The sequence below is a fragment of the Periophthalmus magnuspinnatus genome, chromosome 22 (genome assembly GCF_009829125.3).
Source record: "Periophthalmus magnuspinnatus isolate fPerMag1 chromosome 22, fPerMag1.2.pri, whole genome shotgun sequence".
In the NCBI taxonomy this organism is placed as follows: domain Eukaryota; kingdom Metazoa; phylum Chordata; class Actinopteri; order Gobiiformes; family Gobiidae; genus Periophthalmus; species Periophthalmus magnuspinnatus.
Genome location: NC_047147.1, coordinates 24,726,948 through 24,747,277, shown reverse-complemented (window position 1 = coordinate 24,747,277; position 20,330 = coordinate 24,726,948). Strand labels below are relative to the sequence as shown.

The window sequence follows — 20,330 nt, the reverse complement described above, 5'->3', positions numbered from 1 at the left end:
AGAAACGCTCATTCATAAATTTCATTGAGGCTCAGGGCTGCATATTGTAAACAGTTGTAATATTCATCAGGGTTTATAAGCTGTACAGTATTCATATTTTTAAATATATAAAACATTTCTGATTAATCAGAATTGTCTAATCAAAGTAAATATTCAAATAATATATCATCAAACTGTTTTAAGATCAACAGATTTACATCAGTAATTAGTGAAAGGGGAAAGATAATAACAGTCCCTCATTTTATACAAAGCTCTTCTTCAGTGTTTACCACTCTCTGCAGGCAAACTCTGCAGATGTGATAGGTTAAAATTTTTACTATGTTCCCCTAATACTATGCTCTGTTCTTATATACAGTGATGCAAAATCATAATGTAATTTCATGCTAAGAGAGAAAATAGTTAAAAACAGTAAAAGGTTTGCAATAAATAGTAATTTACATAAGCCTTAAAAAAATATACATACAGTTAAAAATTAGTTAAAATGTGTATTATATTTTATGCCTCAATAATATTGTCATTTTATTCAAGGGAAAGTAATCATGTCACCAGTAATCGACTACTAAGCCTGGGATCCTTTGTTTTAGTGACTGGTAATGCCTTCACCCACCACTTTGGGGATTTGTGCTGTTTCTCCTCATTGCAACAAATCCTGCGTGAGGGAAACTAAAAATCACTCTCCTGATTAATTCTTCATAATTTCAGGTCAAGGTTACCAAATGTTGTGTACTTGTGATCTGTGTATTACTGAGAGATTTTGTTGTTGTACTAGCATGTTGAACTGAGGCTAGGAATGTTTATATCTGTATTTTAGAAGTTTTCAGACCTCATGTTTTTTGTGTTGTGAACTGATGCTCTTGTAGCCACACAAGCTAATGCTCCAATGCAAAATACTGTTCATTAATTGCATTAAATCTTGAGTGAGGGAAACCACTAAAAATCACTCTCGTGATTCATTCTTCATATTTTAAGCTTTGTAACATTCCCCATTTTCAGGGGTCCAACACAGAGAGTGGTAAAGACTGCCACAAAGATCACCAGCACTCCTCAACCCCGCAGAACATGTACCATCGCAGAGTCCACAGGAGAGCTGCCTCCATCATCAACGACTCCACCCACCCCCAACATGGACTATTCACACTCCTACCTTCAGGCCGGAGGTACAGAAGTGTGAAATGAAGGACTACCAGACTCAAGAACTCTTTCTTTCCAATGGCTCTTGAACTGCTGAGCCACAGCCCCCCCCCCCCCCCTCCTGGACATCGACTTATACTTTGCACATGAATAATTTGCATTATTATAATTGTATCTTATTATTTATCTATTTTATACTCATATACATACATATATAATAGTGCAAATTATTCATGTGCAAAGTATATATATATATATATATATATATATATATATATATATATATATATATATATATATATATATATATATAAAAATCTTTGAATCCTCATGATTTCACCAAAACATTGTCAATATTTTTGATGCTCTCCCATCCTCCTTTTTCTCTGTTGTGTTAGACTGAGCTGGAGGGAGGTCAAATGTCTCTAGTTAATGTGCAGATGTTGTGCTGTGTCAGATGCCCTCCCAGATGTTGTGGTGTGGTTGGATAAATATAATGAGAGAATGGACCTTGTCACTGATTGATTGACTTGTGGATTTGACTTTTGGAGAAAACACCAGAGAATGAGACAGAACACTGGCTCTGCTCCAGATTGTCTTGTTTGTGGATAAAGTGGAACTAAACATTAAATACATTTTAAATGCACTTAACTGTGTATATGGTGTTTTAATAGCATTATCTACTGTTCCTAGTCATTTTGGAGCAAGCTAGGTAAAGTTGCAGCTTTGTGGTCAAAAACATCTAAATCTAAGTTTCTGCTACTTTCAGTGACCTCTGAAATTTCAAGTAGTTGGTGACATTATGAAACACTGCCCGGATTACAGCCAGGTGTTTCTGATTACAAACAGAAACACCTCACTCTCACGCCTTTAATCCTCCAGGTACTGCCCAGTTTAGAAGCTCTATTTGAAATGTGGTTGTTGTCAGAGTTTAGATGTTTAGTCCCACTTTAAAACTCCAGCATGTGGCTCATCGGTTCAGTGGAGGTGATCTCAATCTCCTGCCTCTGCCCGTACAGCCCCTGCTCCACAGCGCCCTCTCCAGTTGCCCGGGCACACAGCAGCTGGGTGCAGTGGAGGTAGAGGCTTGAGAAGAGCTGTTTGCTCACCCAGGCTTCACTCATCCCTCTGCTCTGCATGCTCCGACGAGGCCCTGGTTCAAAGCCCAGAGACTCCTGAGGCACCAGCAGAACAGAGCCACGCAGGTCCAGCACGGAGACCTGCCGACGCAGCGAAGTGCGGAAGAAACGTGTGTTCATGATTGAGTCCGCTACAAGAGAGAGAACAGTAGGACAATCAAAATCCACATTTTTCCCAAATCGTTCAGCCTTAGAGGAGTGACCACATGGTAATGGTTTATTATTACATTCCCTTTTGCAAAAATAAAGGTTGTTTTATATTTGAGCGTAAAACCCCTATTTTATCTGTGGATACCCCCACATCATTCTCCTACCTGATAACCTACTGTCTAATAAGGAAAATATAATTACTTTAGTTAATTACTATGGTTAATAAAGATGTGTCATGGCCGGATCTCTTTGACCTAACCTTCGTAATACTCTTGTTATGTTATGTATCTCTTGTTTGTGCTTCTAGCCGTATTAGAGACAACAGCTCTTGACGATTATGCACAATTCATTCAATAAACCAGACTTTTTGATTCAAGACAACTTCTCAGTTGTTTTTATATTTTTAAGGTTTTTACTATTAGAAATTTCACACCAGATGTTAGCTCCATAATAGTTCAAAATTACTCATAGTTAATAGAAGCAGTTAACATGCTATCTCTTCATTGAAATGTGCACAAAGTTGTTTTGACCTCTTTTCTAAAATCCCCTCCCCCCTCCGCTAGACAGTTTTGGTGGCACGGTGGCTGAGTGGCTAGCCCTCGTGCAAGAAGGTTCCAGATTCGACTCCCGGGTTTTGTGGAATTTGCATGTTCTTGCTGTGTCTGGGTGGGTGTGCTCTGGGCACTCTGGTTTCCTCCCACCCACATCGGCTCTCAGCTGACTGGAGCTTGACACATAACATGACATATAAACCAGTTGTAAAAGAAACTGAGTTGTCAAACCTCGTGCTGCTCTGTGACCCCAAAATAAATCTGTATAAATGTTTAGAATCCTCACCTATCCTCTGAGTGGTGTCGTCTGTGGCTCCGTCAAAGAAACACACGTAAACCACGAGGCCCTCCCCGATCTGAAGCACATTTCACACATTATACACAGTATTATTTGGCTGTTTCATCATATGTTTTCATTAAGTGTAAATTAATTATAATTAAGTCTAAACAGTGTCCTAACCAGTGAGGAAATAGTGATATATCTTTTTGCATTCTCTTCCTCCACTTACCTGTGCGTACTGTGACTCCGCTCCGTCTACTCCAGCCCGAGTTTTGACTCTGGCACGACTGCACTGCTGCACCATGACACGGGCCTCCAGGGGGCGCTCACTGACAGTAGGGGCAGCATAAACAAAACAAGAAAAGACAAAAACATCCCGGGAGATGAAGCCTGAAGTTCCTCTATGTCGATACATTTTTATCAGATCATTTTAACTCAAATAGTTTAAAATGCTGCTAAAATACGCTTTTTCCAGTATTTAGTCACACATGATCAATCAATACAATAAGGCTGAATAATGAATTAAAGAGGCGGTATTTTAATTCTATATGGTATTACTGCTGACATATAACATATTTAGATCACAATGCATATCATCACTGCGGACATGGCAGATGATGATGATATTTATAGACAATGCAGGATGTTGTATGCACAAGCTAATACTCTTCTGTTCAAGTTTGGTTCATGCTCTGATGATGTGAAGATAATGTTATTTAAATCATATTGCACACCACTATACACTGCCCACCTCTGGACTCAGTACAAAAAAGCGAGTCTCCAGACGCTGCAGGTGGCTTATATTGATGTGTTGTGGGTGATCTTGAGGAGGCCACGATGGACCAGTCCGACTGAAATGTTTGTCACTGCACGAGTGAATACGTTGCAAGCTGTACTGAGAACTTTAATGTACAGGTTTATCTGCAGACTGTATAAGTCAGAAAATGAAATTATACTGTCACTCACAAGCATAAGATGCAGTGCAATTTGCTACCAATCCAGAATGTGGAGACATTGGTATGGTTGTCTTTTTAAAACATAGATGTTTATTGTTTGTATTGTTACTGTCTGTCTGTTTTTTAAAAAATGGACCACGAGTCTGAAATAAAGATGAATTGAATTGAATGTTACCTTTTATTGTTTTGGCAATGCTATTTTCCTAAAATAATATATTAAAATGTTTAATTTGTATCACTTTTTTTAGACTCTCTGAGTCCTCCCCTCCCTTTGTTCACATCTCCTTCAGAGTGATATCACAACATGATTTGTGTGCATCCTGCTAATGAAACTACTGCACTTTGTATCAGGTTTATGAAGTTGTAGTGTATTATTTTGTATCCTGCTTTTTTATATTTATGCATGGATGACATCTAAAACCTCTTCAGGCACATTTTTGTTGAGGGAATGTTATAAAAAGTACAAAAAGTCAATTTTGCATAATACTCCCTCTTTAAATATAAGACTTATTTTTGCCGTAAAAACTCATTGTAAAAGCACAGTATTTCTGTGATATAAATATCATAAAATGCACATAGTGACCTGTTGTACCTGTCTGCCCTCCTCTTGTCCTTCTGCTCTGTCTGTCTCTGTGAACTCTGTGTTTCAGACTCTGTTTCAGGTCCAGGTTTGGAGCTGCAGACCATGGGCTCCACACTCTCCCTCTGCACCCTCCTCACCGGCACCTCCTCGTCTGGGAAGAACTTTCTCTTCAGAGGGCGCCCTCTGCTGCTGTGTGTGGGTCTCTGCGGGCTCTGGGTGCTCTGCTAAATTAGAGATGGAGATATATTAAAAATTGAAAACATAATGATTTTCATTGGAATGCATCACACTACTTCATCACACAATTTAGGCTTCAAACTGCACTGTATTTAAATAGAAATATACAATAAAGTATTTAGAATACAGTACTCTTATTGAACCAACTGAAAACTTATTGTAAGTAACATTTATTCTTAAAAAACATCCCAACTTTGTGCAATCCATTCATGTTTTCTGCAATACTTGAAGATCAACCAAGACGTCTACAGGCTGGTTTTTGATGCATTGTCATGATATTGTCTGATTTTTGTCATCAGGAGAACCCAAAACCTCTAGAGTTGTGTGTTTTTGTGTCACCTGTTTCTGTGTTTTGTCAGAGGGAGAGGTCTGGATCACCTCCCTGTGAGACACTTCCACCTTCTGTTCCCTAAGCACCTGCGGTTTATCGTGGCTCGTCAGCACCTGCTCCTCGTGCTGGAAGTTCATTGCATTCGGATTCAAAATTTGGATTTCAGATTTTTCTTTCTGTAACAAAAACAAGTCAAGTGAGTGCTTCCCATGAAAGTGAAGTCATATGCCACGTTCAGATTGTGGTGTCTAAAACCCTTCAAGCGTCTCTAGTTGGGAGCACAAACACATGGATGCACAGTGAATTTCTTCAAAAATTGAATACCAGGTGCCACAGTGGGGCTGCAGTGACTCTAATGCAAACTGTTGTTGTGTCCATAGGCTAGACACTTGCCTATTATGAATTGAATAGAATAGAATAAGAAAGACTTTTGTTCCTGCTGTGATAAGACTCTTATGGTTAATGGTTTTTGCACTTTTAATATGTGTGAATGAATGTTGTTTTTTGCTACGATTGTAAATGAGCTCCTGCAAGAAAAGTATTTCCTGAAAAGGATTCACAAAGCATATCTAAATGTTATTTCAAAAGAGTAACCAAAAGTATTGTTGTAATGTCATTATCTGATACCTCATTTGTGTTAAATACTCTTCATTATATGGCAGACATTACAGTTTGATCAGTAACTTTCACCTTGTTCTGTATGGCCCGTTTCTCCTGTGCCGCTCCTTTAGCGTTGATGCTGGTGGGGTTCTGCTCCTGTCCTCTGAGCTGGGCTACGAGCGTGTTTTGGGCAGCAGTCAGGAGAATGGGACCCCCAGACTGAAGGTTAAAAGGAGAACCAAGATGAAGCAGAAGCGGGACCTGGACCTGGGCCTGCACTTGAGCTTGGACTTGAGTTTGGGCTGGGTTTGGAACTTGAGTCGGGATTTGAGTTGGAATTTGAGACAGAACTTGGGTCGGGATTTGAGGCAGGACTTGGGTTGGGACTTGGGTAGGGATTTGGGTTGGGACCTGACTCTGGGCTGGAATTTGGACTTTGGACTTTTGGGTTTCTATTGGAGTTTGAACTTGGTTTGTTACTTGGTTCTGAGCTGGAATACGGACTTTTATTTGGGACTGAAGTGAGGTCTTGAGGTCAAGTGAGGTTTGAACTTGCTTTTGGGGCTTCGGGTGAACCCTCTGCACCTGAAACACAAACAGAAGACAAATCAAAATATAATGGAAAATCACTCTGCCAGTGACACAGGAAGGACATGCACACTCCACTCAGAGAGATCAGGAGTCTAACCCACAACCACCGGGTAAGAGGGAAAAGACAGGATAGCCACAATAACAGTCTAAACTCACGTTTATCTCTGTGTCAGACTCAGTTTCACTTCCGTCACTTGACATGTTGTTTTCATCCTCCTCTTCCTCCTCTGGATCACTGCGTGTTCTATGAACACATGAAAATGACAAGAAACAAAAGATACAAAAATAAAACATTTCAAAGTTAAAGATGACATATTTTATCCAACTTGTGTTTAGAGTGATTGATTTAGGCCCATATTCACCGCTGTCCCCCCAAGCACTGGGGCACGTTTAAGTGAATGGGCTGAGCTCAATTTAGCCTCAGAGGCTAGTTACATCCAGTGGCTGTGCAGGTCAACCATGCGCCGCAAGCTTTGCTCGTGCTAGAGCTGAGCAGACCGAGCCAAAGCTAATGATTAAAACACAATTTTTAAGACAAATAAAGAATTTTGGACTGAGAAAAACAGTTAAGATCTGAAAATAGTCAAAATGGCCACAAAATGTGACCTTTATGAAAGCTGTCAGCCCCTGTCTGTCCCTGTCTGTCCCTGTCAGTCCCTGTCAGCCTCTGTCAGCCCCTGTCTGTCCCTGTCTGTCCCTGTCAGTCCCTGTCAGCCAAACACGAGCAGGTTGCATTTACATTGCGCTCTAGGAGAAAAATACTTTCTGGGCTGGAGGGGATTGTTTTGGTGTAATACCAATGGAGTGGTCACTAGTCCAAATTCTTTGTACCTGTGTTTGCTGTGTCGAGACCTGAGCTTCTTGTCTCCATCTTGTTTCTGAACAGGAGGAACTTTGGGTTTGTTTTTCAGGCGACACACAACACATTTACTGATCCACTGTGCAATATCCGAGCGCATTGTCCTCCAGTTACATCTGTTACACATGAGGCAATCATAAGAGAATATTAGCCAATTATTATTATTATATAGTAACACTAGTGGTAGTATTTCCTGACCTCTCGTTAAGTAGTCTCAGACACTTGTTGACCTCCAGGTGGTTGAGTTCATCGTGATATTCCCTCAGAGCCTCATTTACTTGCTGTCTGTTCCTGAGTACAGGCACAGCGCGATCTCTCACCCGAATGTGCAGCACGCCATCTGAAAAACACAATAAAAACAACATATAATATCGCTGCTGTTTTACTGATATCAGAACATTTAAAGGCATGCATTTAGTGACAGTTTTAAGTGTTGGTGAAAAAGTACTCTATTACTATCAGCAGTGGGCCAGATTTTGGCCAGCATCCTGATCAAAAGAGATATTAACTAATAATTGACTTTTATGAGCTCTTAATCAAGTTATGATAGTCTTCTCTCATCATTTACTTACTAAAAGTTGTATTTTGATTCATGCATGTTTGAGTAATTCTGTATTGTCCTACAACTGAGCCTTGAGTGCTCACAAATTTTACTTTTCCCCTACCCCCTATCTTCACCCATGATCTGGTAATTAGTTGAGATTATTTGAAACTTCTCAAATTGAAATTTGATTGCACACAATTAGCATATCACAAAGGCTGCAATATTTGGAGTGCCAACCTTTCCTACAAACAACAAAATCTCCAAATCTCCTTATTCTGCACAAAAACTGCTAACCCTGTAGTTTAGATCTGTACAGACTTGTTCTGAAATATCCCTGTGTGTCAGATGCCCTGTGTCTCCATAAAACTGCTAACCCTATAGTTTACGTCGGTACAAACATGTTCTGAAATGTGATTCTTGTATTAGTTTGTCAGTTCATATTTCAGTCATTTTGTCAGTTCACCTGGGCATGTTTAAAATGTGAACTTTGAACATAGCACCATTAAAACATAAATCACAAATCTAATCACAAAGCTTCTAAAAAAAATACTGCTATTATATATTTTTCCCAAATCATTCAGTCGTAACTTAAATGAAATTCTATTGCTTGCTATTGTGAAGAGAGTTCTGCAGTTTGGACTAGGAGGTCTATTGTCTATTATCAAGCCATTTTAGATCATTATTGTGATGTAAATCCGAACCTTTGACAAAATACTTCTTGCAGAACCTCCTGAAGGTGTTCTTCTCGACGTAGGTGAGTCCAGGGGGGTAGGTCCTGGTGGAGATGTACAGCTCCACCGCATCATATTTAGCAAAAAATGCATCCTTCAAACAATAAACAAAACTGTGTCTGAGATTAAAACAGTGAGATATTTTTATTTATGATCTGCTTTGAGTCTACCTCCTGATCCTCGTCCGTCTCTGCAGTATTTTGCCCCTCGCTCAGGCTCTGCATCTAATCACAAAACACAACAACATCTTAAATTAGGCTGATTCCAACATGACCCACTTAATTAGTTCAGTTCTGGTTTGGTACTGGCTCAGACTTAGTAAATTACTGGTTAAGCCCTGGTTGAATCCTGGGTTTAATCCTAACTTATTTCTGGTTGATTCCAAGCTATGCCCTGATTTAATACTGGGTTTATTCCTGACAGCCCTGATTTTGGTCTGGTTTAGTCAAAGTTTCAGTCCTGGTTTAGCCATGGTTTAGTCCTGGCTCAGCCCTGGCTCATTCACTGTCAAGTTCCTGATTCAGTCCTGGTTCAGCCCCAGTTTAGCCCCGGTTCATCCCCGATTCTCACCGCCTCATCTCCATGTGTCTTGATGGTTGGCACAGCATCTGGCTTGAGCACCTCTCTGCCCCCTGAGCCGTCGAAGCAGTCATCGGTGAAGTGAACAGAGCAGACAGACGACCAGAGGTGAGGGTACCAGTGAGGACGCCCAGCTGCCTTCAGCCAGCGAGCCAGCAGCGAGGGACTGTCCATGGGGAAACTATGGAGAGAGGAAGGGGAGGATGTCACAAAGACTGATATCTGCAGATAACTAAATGTGTCTTGCTCCAGGGTACAACAGCAGTATGCAAAGCCAGTAGTTCAATTCTCCACTCCAACCAGATGGATTAAATGTGGCTAAGACCGAAGAAATTGTTGTGGACTTTTGCAAGAAAGCTCACAGTCCAAAAACGAGCTTTATCCATGGGGAAGCAGTGGAAATGGTGGACGCTTAGTACTTAGTACTTAGCACTTGGGGACTGTGTATGATTCCTCTCTAAGAACACTGAGCAAATTGTCAAACAAGGACAGCAAGGACTTGACTTCTGTGTGGAGAAAAAGGGTGCTCCAAAGACTAAGGGGATACTGAGCCAGCCTAACCATGTGCTGTGCTCGCTTTTTGTGCAAATGCCCTTTGGGAGGCGATATGTCGCCCAAAAACAAAAGACCAACCGTTAAGCTAAATCTTTTATTCCTTCTTCCATAAAACTTTTAAATGGAGAGTAAATTTGCTGATGTGTGGGTTCAGTAAGATTTGAATGTATGCTGTGTGTTGTGTATGTACATGATTTTATTCATGGCTTGTGCTCGACCAAAGATTTGTCAACTGAATCGCCCTTTGGGATTAATAAAGCTGTTGATTGATTGATTAAACCAGTAAATGATGCTGTTGACTATTCAATCACCTTTCTCTTATAAGAATGAGGTACATATGCGTGAGTGATGGTGGTCACATGGCTTTCAGACAAATTATTCTTTCCTAATTCAAAGGATTATGGGAGGACCTTTCCCCACTGAAAAAGGGGTCGTGCAGGAACCCATCTTCAGATCCTGAGCTACTTTTAGTCAGGACTACCTTCGCTGGAAGATTTCACCTATTGTGCATATTTTGGGTTGTGTCCAGAGGAGACTCACCCAAACACAGAAAGCTAGTCACTTAGGCAGAAGCCGATCAGCTTGACTGCATAGATTTTTTAAACCTTTATACTTGTTTAAGAGCCTGAATATAAGCTGTTGTTAGACTGTTTAAAGGTTCATACTTGTGGAAGGTGAGCCCCAACTTCCTCTCCACTGGTCCACAGCAGTTGGTGCAGGTCATGATGCTGCAGCGGAGCCACTTCCTCTTGGAGCGGCTGAGGCAGGTGGGGCAGCGTGAGATCCAACACGACAGGTCTCTGCTCATGGAGTACCAGTAATAATGCTTTACAATGGCTTTAAAACAGGTGCCGTGTCCATAGTGACCGCTATTATCATGGAACTGCTGCAGGATCGCGTTCACCTGAAACAAAAGGAGACAATTTAAATGCTGGATCGGATTTTTTGTGTCTTAAAAAAAATGAGATCTTTTATTGTTTGCAGTGGTTATTCCTCACTTAAGTTCACTTAATTCTGAGCATCACCACGATGAATTTTTAAGCACTTTTCACAATTTTCAGAGACCAGAGCGGAGTTTTGTTGTGATGGTAAAACAAGCTAACAACTAGCATGCTAACAATCTAAAATGCTTTATTATTAGACAGCACATAGTGGTCTCATTTTGAAACCCAGGTTGCTCGATAATGTCAAATTATAGTAATAGAGATCCTGCACAGACTGCACCTTTCCAAACAAAGACTCTCTAAGATGTTCCCAGGGGTGGACTCTTCCTGTGAACACTGTGGGTGCGGTCCTGCCTCTTTGTCCCACACATTTTGGGAATGTCCCAACATCACTATTTACTGGACAAGGATATTCGAGACCCTAACTGTGAACCTCAAAATTTAGCTGCCAATGGACCCAATGATGGTACTTTTTGGAGTGCCTACTGTTAATGTGTGCCTTAATAACAAGCAAAAGAATGTCCTGAGTTACGATATACTGTTGGCCAGACGCTTACTTTTATTGAACTGGAAAAGCAGAAACCCCCCAACTCTATATCGGTATATTCGGTCTATGTCGGTATATTTATATCTATATTTATGTATTATTCTTACTACCACTGTCATCTTTTTTGTTTGTTCTATATTTCAAAAACATAATAAAAATATAGTAAAAGAGATACAGAGTTGTGTTTCACCTCATTCATAACCTCTATTGACAAATCCTTGGAAATAAACACAGTTTTCCTCAGCCTGTATATGGTCTTTTAGCTTCATATGGTAAAGTGGAAACACTAAATCCACTTTTTATCACTAACCTGTGTTTATGATGATTTAATAGTATTCTGTACTGTTCTTAGTCTCTTTTGGCTATTTTTGTGCAAACTAGGCATATTTGCAGCTCTCTGGTCAAAATCTAAGTGCGTGTCAACGGTGGCCACTGCATTTTCAAGTACTATGGGACATCACAGAGGATGACAGTTTTTTGCTTTTATAATAGTTAGTAAATGTAAATTGGAGATAGACGTTCATGCTGAGCTGAAATGAAATAAAACTATTTGTTAATAGACTCAGTTATTCCAGACCTCCTCTCTGCTGCGGGGGACTCTGACTGGAGGAGAGCGCAGGTTGTAGTAGAGGACTCCGTCTGAAACACATCATATTATAACTGAAATAACAATAAACAAAAGATTTGTATATAACCTGATATGATGTACTATGACTGACCAATGAGAGTGAAGCGCTTGGCCATCCTCCTCAGAGAGCCTTTTCTCTTCTTAGTTTGTTGAGGAAGTATCCTGTGGCTCAGATACCTGCAGCAGGAGAGGGTTTAGTTGTCTTTTCAATATTTTATACTTCATTACGTACATTAATTAGTTTATTTAATCTGTGTTCAGTTTATTTATGTGTTTGTTATGTGGCACTGTAGTTCTACAAATGTATTCTTTGGTCCCGGTTTTGTCGAAATTGAGCACTGGCGTAGTCCTTGTTAAATCCAAGTTTCATCCGTGTTCAAGCCTGGTTTAGCTCTGGTCTGAAGGCCTAATTTAGCCCTTGTTTGGCTCTGATTGGGTCTTGGTATTAGACCTGGTTAAGTCATGGTTCAGTCCCGTTTAAGTCCTAGTTTATTCCTGGTTTAGTTCTTGTATGATAGCATTTCACAGTTCCTCTCTGGTTTAGTCCTGGTCCAGCCCTGGTCCAGCCCTGGGTCAGTCCTAGTTTAGTTCTTACCTGGCGATGTGGTTGTATGTGGTGAATGATGCGCTCTGCCTGGACTCCTGCACTGGGTCTGGGGCTTCTCTGGGGTGGCGGTCTGGTACTCTGAGGCTGTACTGGTGCTCCTGGAAAGGGGGCTCACTCTGCACCGAGCTGAAGCCCACTGGACACACCTCTGCTGTGGCCGCGGCGCATGTCAACAGGTCCTCCAGAGATGAGGGGTGGAATAACGGCTCCTCTGAGTCTAATGGCTGAAGACAGGAAGAGGGAGAATAATGGACAAAAGGATGATTTTGACATATTGCTTGTTGCAGCCGCTGTAATCAACATTCCCTTTGGGTGTGATGCTAACTGTAGGCTCTGCTTTGTCTGAGGCTTTGTTAAACTTTTCACAATTTGACCAGAAAAAGCTGACTTAGTTGGAACTACAAAAGGTGAGATAATTTGTGCTGTTAAACAAGTCACACATAAAATTACTGTCACAAGTTACAGCTACTACAAATCTAGTAGATGTAAGCCCCACCTGTTTGGAGACCCCGATAATGGTGGGCACAGCATCTGACCTCAGTTCCTCTTGTCCCTCTTCATTCATAAAGAAACATTCTGGTTCAAAGTGTCTGGAGCAGAGCCTGGAGCCTTTTCTGACCGATCCCTCATCTCTCTGAGCCACCACCAGCCAGCGCTGCCTCTGCTCGCCGGGCTTAGGGAATCTGGGAAAGGAAAAATAAAGGCTGTCTTTAGTCACTGTAATTTCACATTTGTGATCTGTCATAACTTTAAAATTATAACTTGAATTCATCTTGTGGCCACAAAAGGTTGAATGGGAAAGACACTGCTCAAAACTACTACTGCTCATCATCTACATGTAATTTCCCAATTTTGGAACAAATAAAGTGTATTGGTGTGTTTCACATGATGAAAGAATGACAAAAACATTGACAGCTTTTCATATTGTGTTTGTGTAAAGGAAATTAAAATATTGTGTGATTAGCTTACCTTTGAGAAATCACGTGGTCTTGTAACTAAAACTCATTTGGTCTGGTCTTCAAGACAGTGTTAGAAAACCTTTCATCTAAACCCTTTTGTTCCCTTTTGGTTGCTAATAGTATTAAGATGTGTTTATAATGTAAGTGAAGAGAAATGCAATCAGACCATACAGTTGGCTTTCAGCTCCCTCTCCTTTGAAATGTATCACACCTTGTATTGTTTTGACTCCACATGGTACACCCTGAGGTGATCAAGCTCATGAAGCCTCCAGGAGCTCGTCTGGCCACACCTCAGTAGGAGTGTCACATCCTTGCGTTGAAATGTATGTTCTCTGGTCATCTCAAACTATATAACCCTGGTGATTTCCATCAGTCAGGGTCTGGCATAAGGGGGAGATGCTGTCGGACCTATTTTTTGCAAGAAATAAACTCTTGTCTATGCTTCAACATTCATCAGAACCTGCTAAAGGAATCTTATTTCCACAACACTTGTTTTATTGATAAAATGAATCACAAAAACAAGCCTGACTAGTCAGCTACTGGAATAGTAGCAGTAATTGTATCAGCAGTAGTTGTAGTTATAATAGTAGTCGTAGTAGTACTAGCCGCAGCAATAGTAATATTAAGAGCAGCAGTAGCAATTGTAACAGTGACAGTAATAGTAATAGACTGACTTGTGGAAGGTGAGCTCTGGGTAGATGAAGCTGGATCCGTCGCAGCCATAGGCCAAACAGTACTGCACCAGCTCTGAGGCCTCTGGAGCTCTCCTCTCTTTACACACCTCACAGCGCTTTATGTAGTCTTTAACCATGTCCGTCACTCCCACCCAGTAATACATGGACTAGAAACAGAGACAACAATATAACAATAATACCACCCATTATGACTGGAGAGGAGGAGAGAGAACAATATGACAGTAACACACAGACACAAAACATGCATTACAGATAATTAATAAAACAAACATAATCTAAAATGGGATACTAATTTTTTAAATCTTAGTTCACAGACATTTTAAAAATAATATACTTACAATTGCAGCATTTTTGGTGGAGGGTCTGCTGCTTGCTTGTCTCTATGGACATTTTAATGTTTTGCTTGCATTGCTTGTTCCAAACTATGGCATTAACTTAGCTATTTTGCACTTGTCCAATTGAAGCTCTTTAATATCTTAATACATTATCCACATAGTATTTCTATGGAGATAGAAGTTTAATGCCACACATAAATTGGAATATTCTAAACACAGTAATCTTCAGGGAGACAAGCAACTGGCAGATCATTCACTAGAAAAGATATACAGAGCATTATAATAACACTAATAATAATAAATTATATTAGCCACTAGTGCCCTATTTACAAATGTATCACATAATGTAAGTTTGAATGTCAAAGCTAGTCCTATATCTTTCTATGTTTTTTATACAGTTGTATATCAGTCTGGTCATCTCTCCCTCCATTGTGTCTCAACCCAGAACCAAACATGATCGTCCAATCAGATTTAGTTTACTTCAGTGATCCATGTGGAATGAAGGATCTCATTGGTCATTGATTATTTACAAACAAATTGGCATTTCTCTCCCTTCAGATAGACAGAGTTTAGTGCTTCGTTCATTGATTCTGCAGAGATCCACCATGTTTTTCAGTCATATAACATATCATAAGATATCATAATGTAAAAGATTTTGATCCTTTTTTCTCATTTTTTTTTCTTCACAAGCAGCTATATTTGTTTTGACAGAGACAGACCATGCATGTCCCTGATTGGCTAATCCATCTGTCAGTTATGTCCATTTGAAAACTCCTATGTCATCTTCATAAAGTACCGAGGAAGTGTTTACTGTGAATCCGAGGCAAAACCATAGCATTTTACACCATTATTTTAGACCACTGTAAATACATAGGATTTATTAAATCTAGTTTAGCTCTAGTTTAGTCCTCACCATGATTTCTCGGACCATGCGCACTCTCCCCGCGTGGTTATTGTTGTCGTGGAACTGGACCATGATTTCTCGCACCTGCTCCTCACTCATCACGGCCTGTAAGAGGCGCCCTCTGTACTTACGCAACAGGCACCCATCTGAAAGAGAAGCGGCAAAGTGGTTATGCTGTCTCCTCCTCTCAGTTGGAGGTTGTGGTTTAGATTCCCTCTTTCAAACACAAACCTTTATATATGAAGTGCTTGCTGGCTTTCCGGGCCACATATCGCTGGGCAGCTGTGGTCTCGGGATGAAATTTCCTTTTTCGTAAATACAGCTCCACACGGTTTAAAATGTCAAAGGACGGCATCTAAACGAGACAAACCAGACAATATACATTCATGTTGGGGTAAGGCTTTTCACTTACTCAGGTACATAAAAACAAAATTGAGTTTTGTTACAATACTAAAATTTCAAACTCAATTTTGATACTAAGGAATAGACCCAATACTCAATACTGATTCTGATAACATGATGTCAAACAAAAAAAAACACTTTCTTTAGACAGTAGAATGTCATTTTCAACATTAAATGGTAGTACTTTCTTTCTTTTCTATTCTTATGTGTGTTATATCTGTGTAATCCCTCAGTGTCCAGTAGGTTCATAGTGGTCCATGTGTGTAAACTAGTCTAAGTGTCTTATACTTGTGAAAGATACAGCTCAACATCATTCTAAAGATATTCAGGAAAGGTTCATTTCTGTCCTGTGAATGTGACTTAGAATCAATACCTGTGAAATGAGTACCTAGTTTTGATGCTAATTTTATTATTTGATTTTTGATAACGCTAAAGGAGACTGGACAGTATATTTCTGTGATAAAATGTTAAATTATTTGTGTCGTTTCATAAATGTGTTTATGCTTCTCCAAATGTTGAGGGATAAATAAATAATTTAGATTCTGAATAATCTTTACACACTGTAGTTTCTTTCACATTAGATTAATTAACCTAATTTCTAATCTAAAGGCAGTTTACTAAAATAATATTGTCAGAATTTGCTCAATATCACACTTAAACAGTTTCAGATTGCTAAAGCGCATTTAAAACTTTGTTATTTTAACCAACTTAACATCACATATTATGTTATGAAATAAGATGATTTTAAACAGTGGGTTTAGCCTCCTCGTTTATTGCAAACATCTGCGCAATCATTGGAATTTGATCAAGATTTTTTTTTATATATATTTAGTAACATATTTTTAGATAACAAACACGTTTCGCTTGATAATAAATAAAATGTGTTGAATCCGTTCCCACCGTTAGAACAGGATCGATCGGTCCACAAAAATCTTCGTAACACCGTCACCAACTTTCCCCTAAATATAGACTTTATTTGCGCAATTTTTAACCCAAACTATTCACACAACCGGGTTAATTTCGTAAACGACATCTTTGACCAGCTAGAATTCGTCTAAAGTGGCATTTTAGACTGATAATCGAAGCTAAATTGTGCTTAAAGTTGATCATGCTAAAATGTGTTTAAAGCTAACTGCGGCTAACGCGTACTAACCGGAAATGACACTTTCAAAATATAAGTAAGTTATCCTTTTAATTCAAAATACAACAATCAAAATAATTTCCTTTCAGTTTCATTTTAACTCTTTGGCCTTTTACACTAATGCCAATTACGATTAAATACATAGTAAAAGGAAATTATAGAGTTAGATTCATTTGACATGCTTTTATAGTGCTATTGTGTTAAACAGGAAACAGCTCTGTTGTCATGTGTGCTGTTTTTACTGGGGTTGTGTTTGGTGCAGGTTGCAGGAGCTAAAGTAACCCCAACACGCTGAGCTCTGTCCGCACAGTTCCTTTGACTGAACTAGGACTGACGCCATCTACAGACATGGAGGAAACGAGAAACATGCACCAAATAGTCGTTTATATTGTTAAGAATTCGTTCCAAAATTGCACCTAAGATAAGTCGGGCTTTACACAATCCACCATTTAATTAAACTGGTCTAATGTTTATTATGGCCAACTAAATAGCTAGAAACAAATAACAAAGATAGATTGTCTTTTGATAATGGAGCAAGTCAGCATCTAGTCCTCAAAGCTTAAACTACAAACCAATAAATGGGAATGATGGTGGTGTAGAACCTGGTTTAGACCTGTTTAGGACCTGTTTTATTTCCGGTTCCATTCTGGTATAGTCCTGTGTGGAGTGCAAAACAATTTTTCTTTGAAACTGACAACATTAAAGTTTTTTTTAAAAATCACCAAAACCAATATTTTATTATTAGCTTCCCATTCCTTTTAGACAATCTCAAGACTCAGAGCTACTTTCTGTACAAAGTGTGTAGACAGAAACTCGTGAAGTAGCATTTCAGTATTTTGCAATGACAATCTGGAATCATTTACAAAAGGACTGGAAACTAAACGAACAGGTCTCAATAAATCAGTTTATATTAATGCTGAAAGGTTTAAAAATGTGATCCATGGTTCAATACTGTCCTATATTACCCCAAATTGACTCTTGTGAGCTTTAAATCATGCTGGAATGTTATTACTTCATCAAAAACATACCTGGAGATGTGTTTTGTTTCATTAACAAATGCTTGGGTAACTCTTTATTATTAATCTCTCTACATCTCCAAAGCACTAAATGCTCTGTTGTACCTTGTGATGTCATGAAGCGGTAGTTTTCAATTTAACAGGTATCTTTTATCTTCAGTTCAGTAGAGATTGGCAATTCCGGGCTGGAACAGAGAGTTTTCTGTCTAAGAGAAGAACTCAGTTCAGTTCGTGTGTTAAACATGTGTGAATGAGCCACAACATAACTCCAGGTAAATCTGTAATGAGGAAACAACATTACAACAGAGATCAGAAAATAGTGTAATAATGGCCCTTTGACAAACTAATTCTTGTGATTGTCTAAATACTGTTTGATCTGTGCCAGGACTCCCATGAAAAATGCATTATGTCAGTGGTTAAATTTAAATAAAAAAATAAAAAATAAACTTCTCTCCAATCAAAACTCCATCATGTGCGTATAGGGCCCATTTGTGTCTAGTTTAAGCACCTGTCTGTTCCCGTACGTCCCATGTTTGATTACAACATTTTCTTTTGCTTCAAGTTCTTTTTCGCACAGTGCCACAAACGCCTCATACAACCGGAGTCCATCTTCTTTGTTGATGTTATTGTGATATTGCATGGCTTTTCCTTTGGCTTTTCCTCCCAAAGTCGCCTGTGGAACGATCAGTAAACTCCCGGGAAGATCCAAAATGGACACAATCTTCCCTGAGGACGACTCACTGAGGCGCAGGTTCAGCAGAGTCGACACTGAGAGAGAGGAGAAATAATTTTATATTTTAAAAAGGTGCATTTTCTGGTGGAGGTTCTGTCACCTGCTTGTATCTATGGAGATGTTATTGTTTTGCATGTTACGTTTCATATTATGGCATTAAACATCTATCTCCACAGAAACAAGCAGATGTGGGCAGTAGGCAAAATTATTGATCAGAACTCTGTGCCAGTTTTTATGTATAGTTCATATGATAAGTAATTACAGAGATATTTACCATAAACCTTGTAATGTTGACAAGGCAAAAGACAATTTCAACCATTTAATTCTGACCTCAGTTTAAACTATAAAACTATACCAATGCTGGGAGTAATATCTTTCATTACATTAGAATGACACTGTGAGAATCATTCTGAGTGTAATACATTTAAAGTGAAACTACACACACACAAAAAAAGGTTTCTGGATGGGAACCGTAGGGGAAACAGTGTCCAGGTGACCAGCGCTGAAATGTCTCTACATTGAACCACTCCTGGACAAATGAAGGATTACACCATCCCTACAAGCCAAATCTACTGTTTTTTGCTCCTAAACTGTGTGTGTTGCGTTTTAATAGCACTATCTGCTGTTCCTAATCATTTCTGGCAACTTTGCAAATTTGCTGAATAAAAATCTGTACTGCCTTCACGTGGTTGTGGATGGAGTTTAGGTGTTTAGTCCAACCTCAATAGTACGTTGTAGTTTACTGACCCATCTTTGGCAGAATTTCATCAGTGGCTCCTTTGAAGAAACAAATGTAGATCACCATTCCTCTATCGATCTGTGGGAAATTACATTACAATAGTTTAATCTCTGCATCTCTTTACCATGAACATTTGGACAATATGGCAATACAATATGAGGAATTATTTGTGGTTTAAGTAGGTCATTGTATATGTTATCTTGTTTTTGTCACTCATTTTTATCTTCTCTTTTCAAAACAGTTTGGGGATTTTGGTGACGTTGGACAATTTCAAAGTCAAATCAAAATAAAATTGTTAAAAAATAAAATGGACTTGACTTGCAAAAAGCTCTCACTTATCACTTGAATTATAGGCACACTTTAACAGGATCTTCATTCGGATGTATCGGTATTTAACATGACTTAAGCCTAATGCAATAATGATAAGGGGCAGTGTAAAATAAATGCAAAACTATTAAAACAATAGCACGCAATATAATAAATATATTAATTATGTTATATCTTGTGACTACTATTCACTGGCTGGGTACATGATGAAGAATAGCCAGCCCAGCGCAAGTAAAATGTGAATACATCCACGATCCATCCATTCTTGGACCCTGAGCGGTTCTGACCTGCACGTACTCCGCCTCAGAGCCCTCCTCGGCAGGTTTGACCATCAACGAGGCCCGGAGACACTGCTGCAGCACCGTGCGAGCCACCGGAGATTCTTTCTCCGACATTATTCTACTTTAACCTCCAACTCTGTCCACTTTCGACCAGGATCTGACCGCTGTCACAGGTGCATGAGAGAGAAAGCAAAACAGAGCGTATTTACTTCCGCGTTACGTCCAAACAAACCCTACGTCACAAAATTCAATGTG

The 20,330-nt window shown here is 39.4% G+C and overlaps 2 protein-coding genes across 2 annotated transcripts; both read right to left on the bottom strand.

Moving 5' to 3' along the window:
* Positions 1-1,872: 1,872 nt before the first annotated feature.
* On the bottom strand, positions 1,873-16,950 carry LOC117390140 (uncharacterized). Its single transcript, XM_033987796.2, has 21 exons — positions 16,739-16,950; positions 15,668-15,791; positions 15,446-15,582; positions 14,177-14,343; positions 13,040-13,226; positions 12,532-12,767; positions 12,028-12,113; positions 11,886-11,947; positions 10,483-10,721; positions 9,254-9,443; positions 8,854-8,907; positions 8,654-8,777; positions 7,607-7,748; positions 7,381-7,524; positions 6,706-6,793; positions 6,049-6,543; positions 5,367-5,534; positions 4,800-5,014; positions 3,481-3,580; positions 3,258-3,327; positions 1,873-2,401 (listed from the first exon to the last, which is right to left on the bottom strand). The coding sequence occupies exons 2-21, from the start codon at positions 15,789-15,791 to the stop codon at positions 2,082-2,084; spliced, it is 3,348 nt and encodes a 1,115-aa protein (XP_033843687.2). The 5' UTR covers positions 16,739-16,950; the 3' UTR covers positions 1,873-2,081.
* A 743-nt stretch (positions 16,951-17,693) lies between these two features.
* On the bottom strand, positions 17,694-20,303 carry dtd2 (D-aminoacyl-tRNA deacylase 2). The gene is made up of 3 exons (XM_033988421.2): positions 20,082-20,303; positions 19,476-19,545; positions 17,694-18,763 (listed from the first exon to the last, which is right to left on the bottom strand). Exons 1-3 carry the CDS (start codon positions 20,187-20,189, stop codon positions 18,453-18,455), a joined length of 489 nt encoding a protein of 162 aa, XP_033844312.1. The 5' UTR covers positions 20,190-20,303; the 3' UTR covers positions 17,694-18,452.
* Positions 20,304-20,330: the final 27 nt, after the last annotated feature.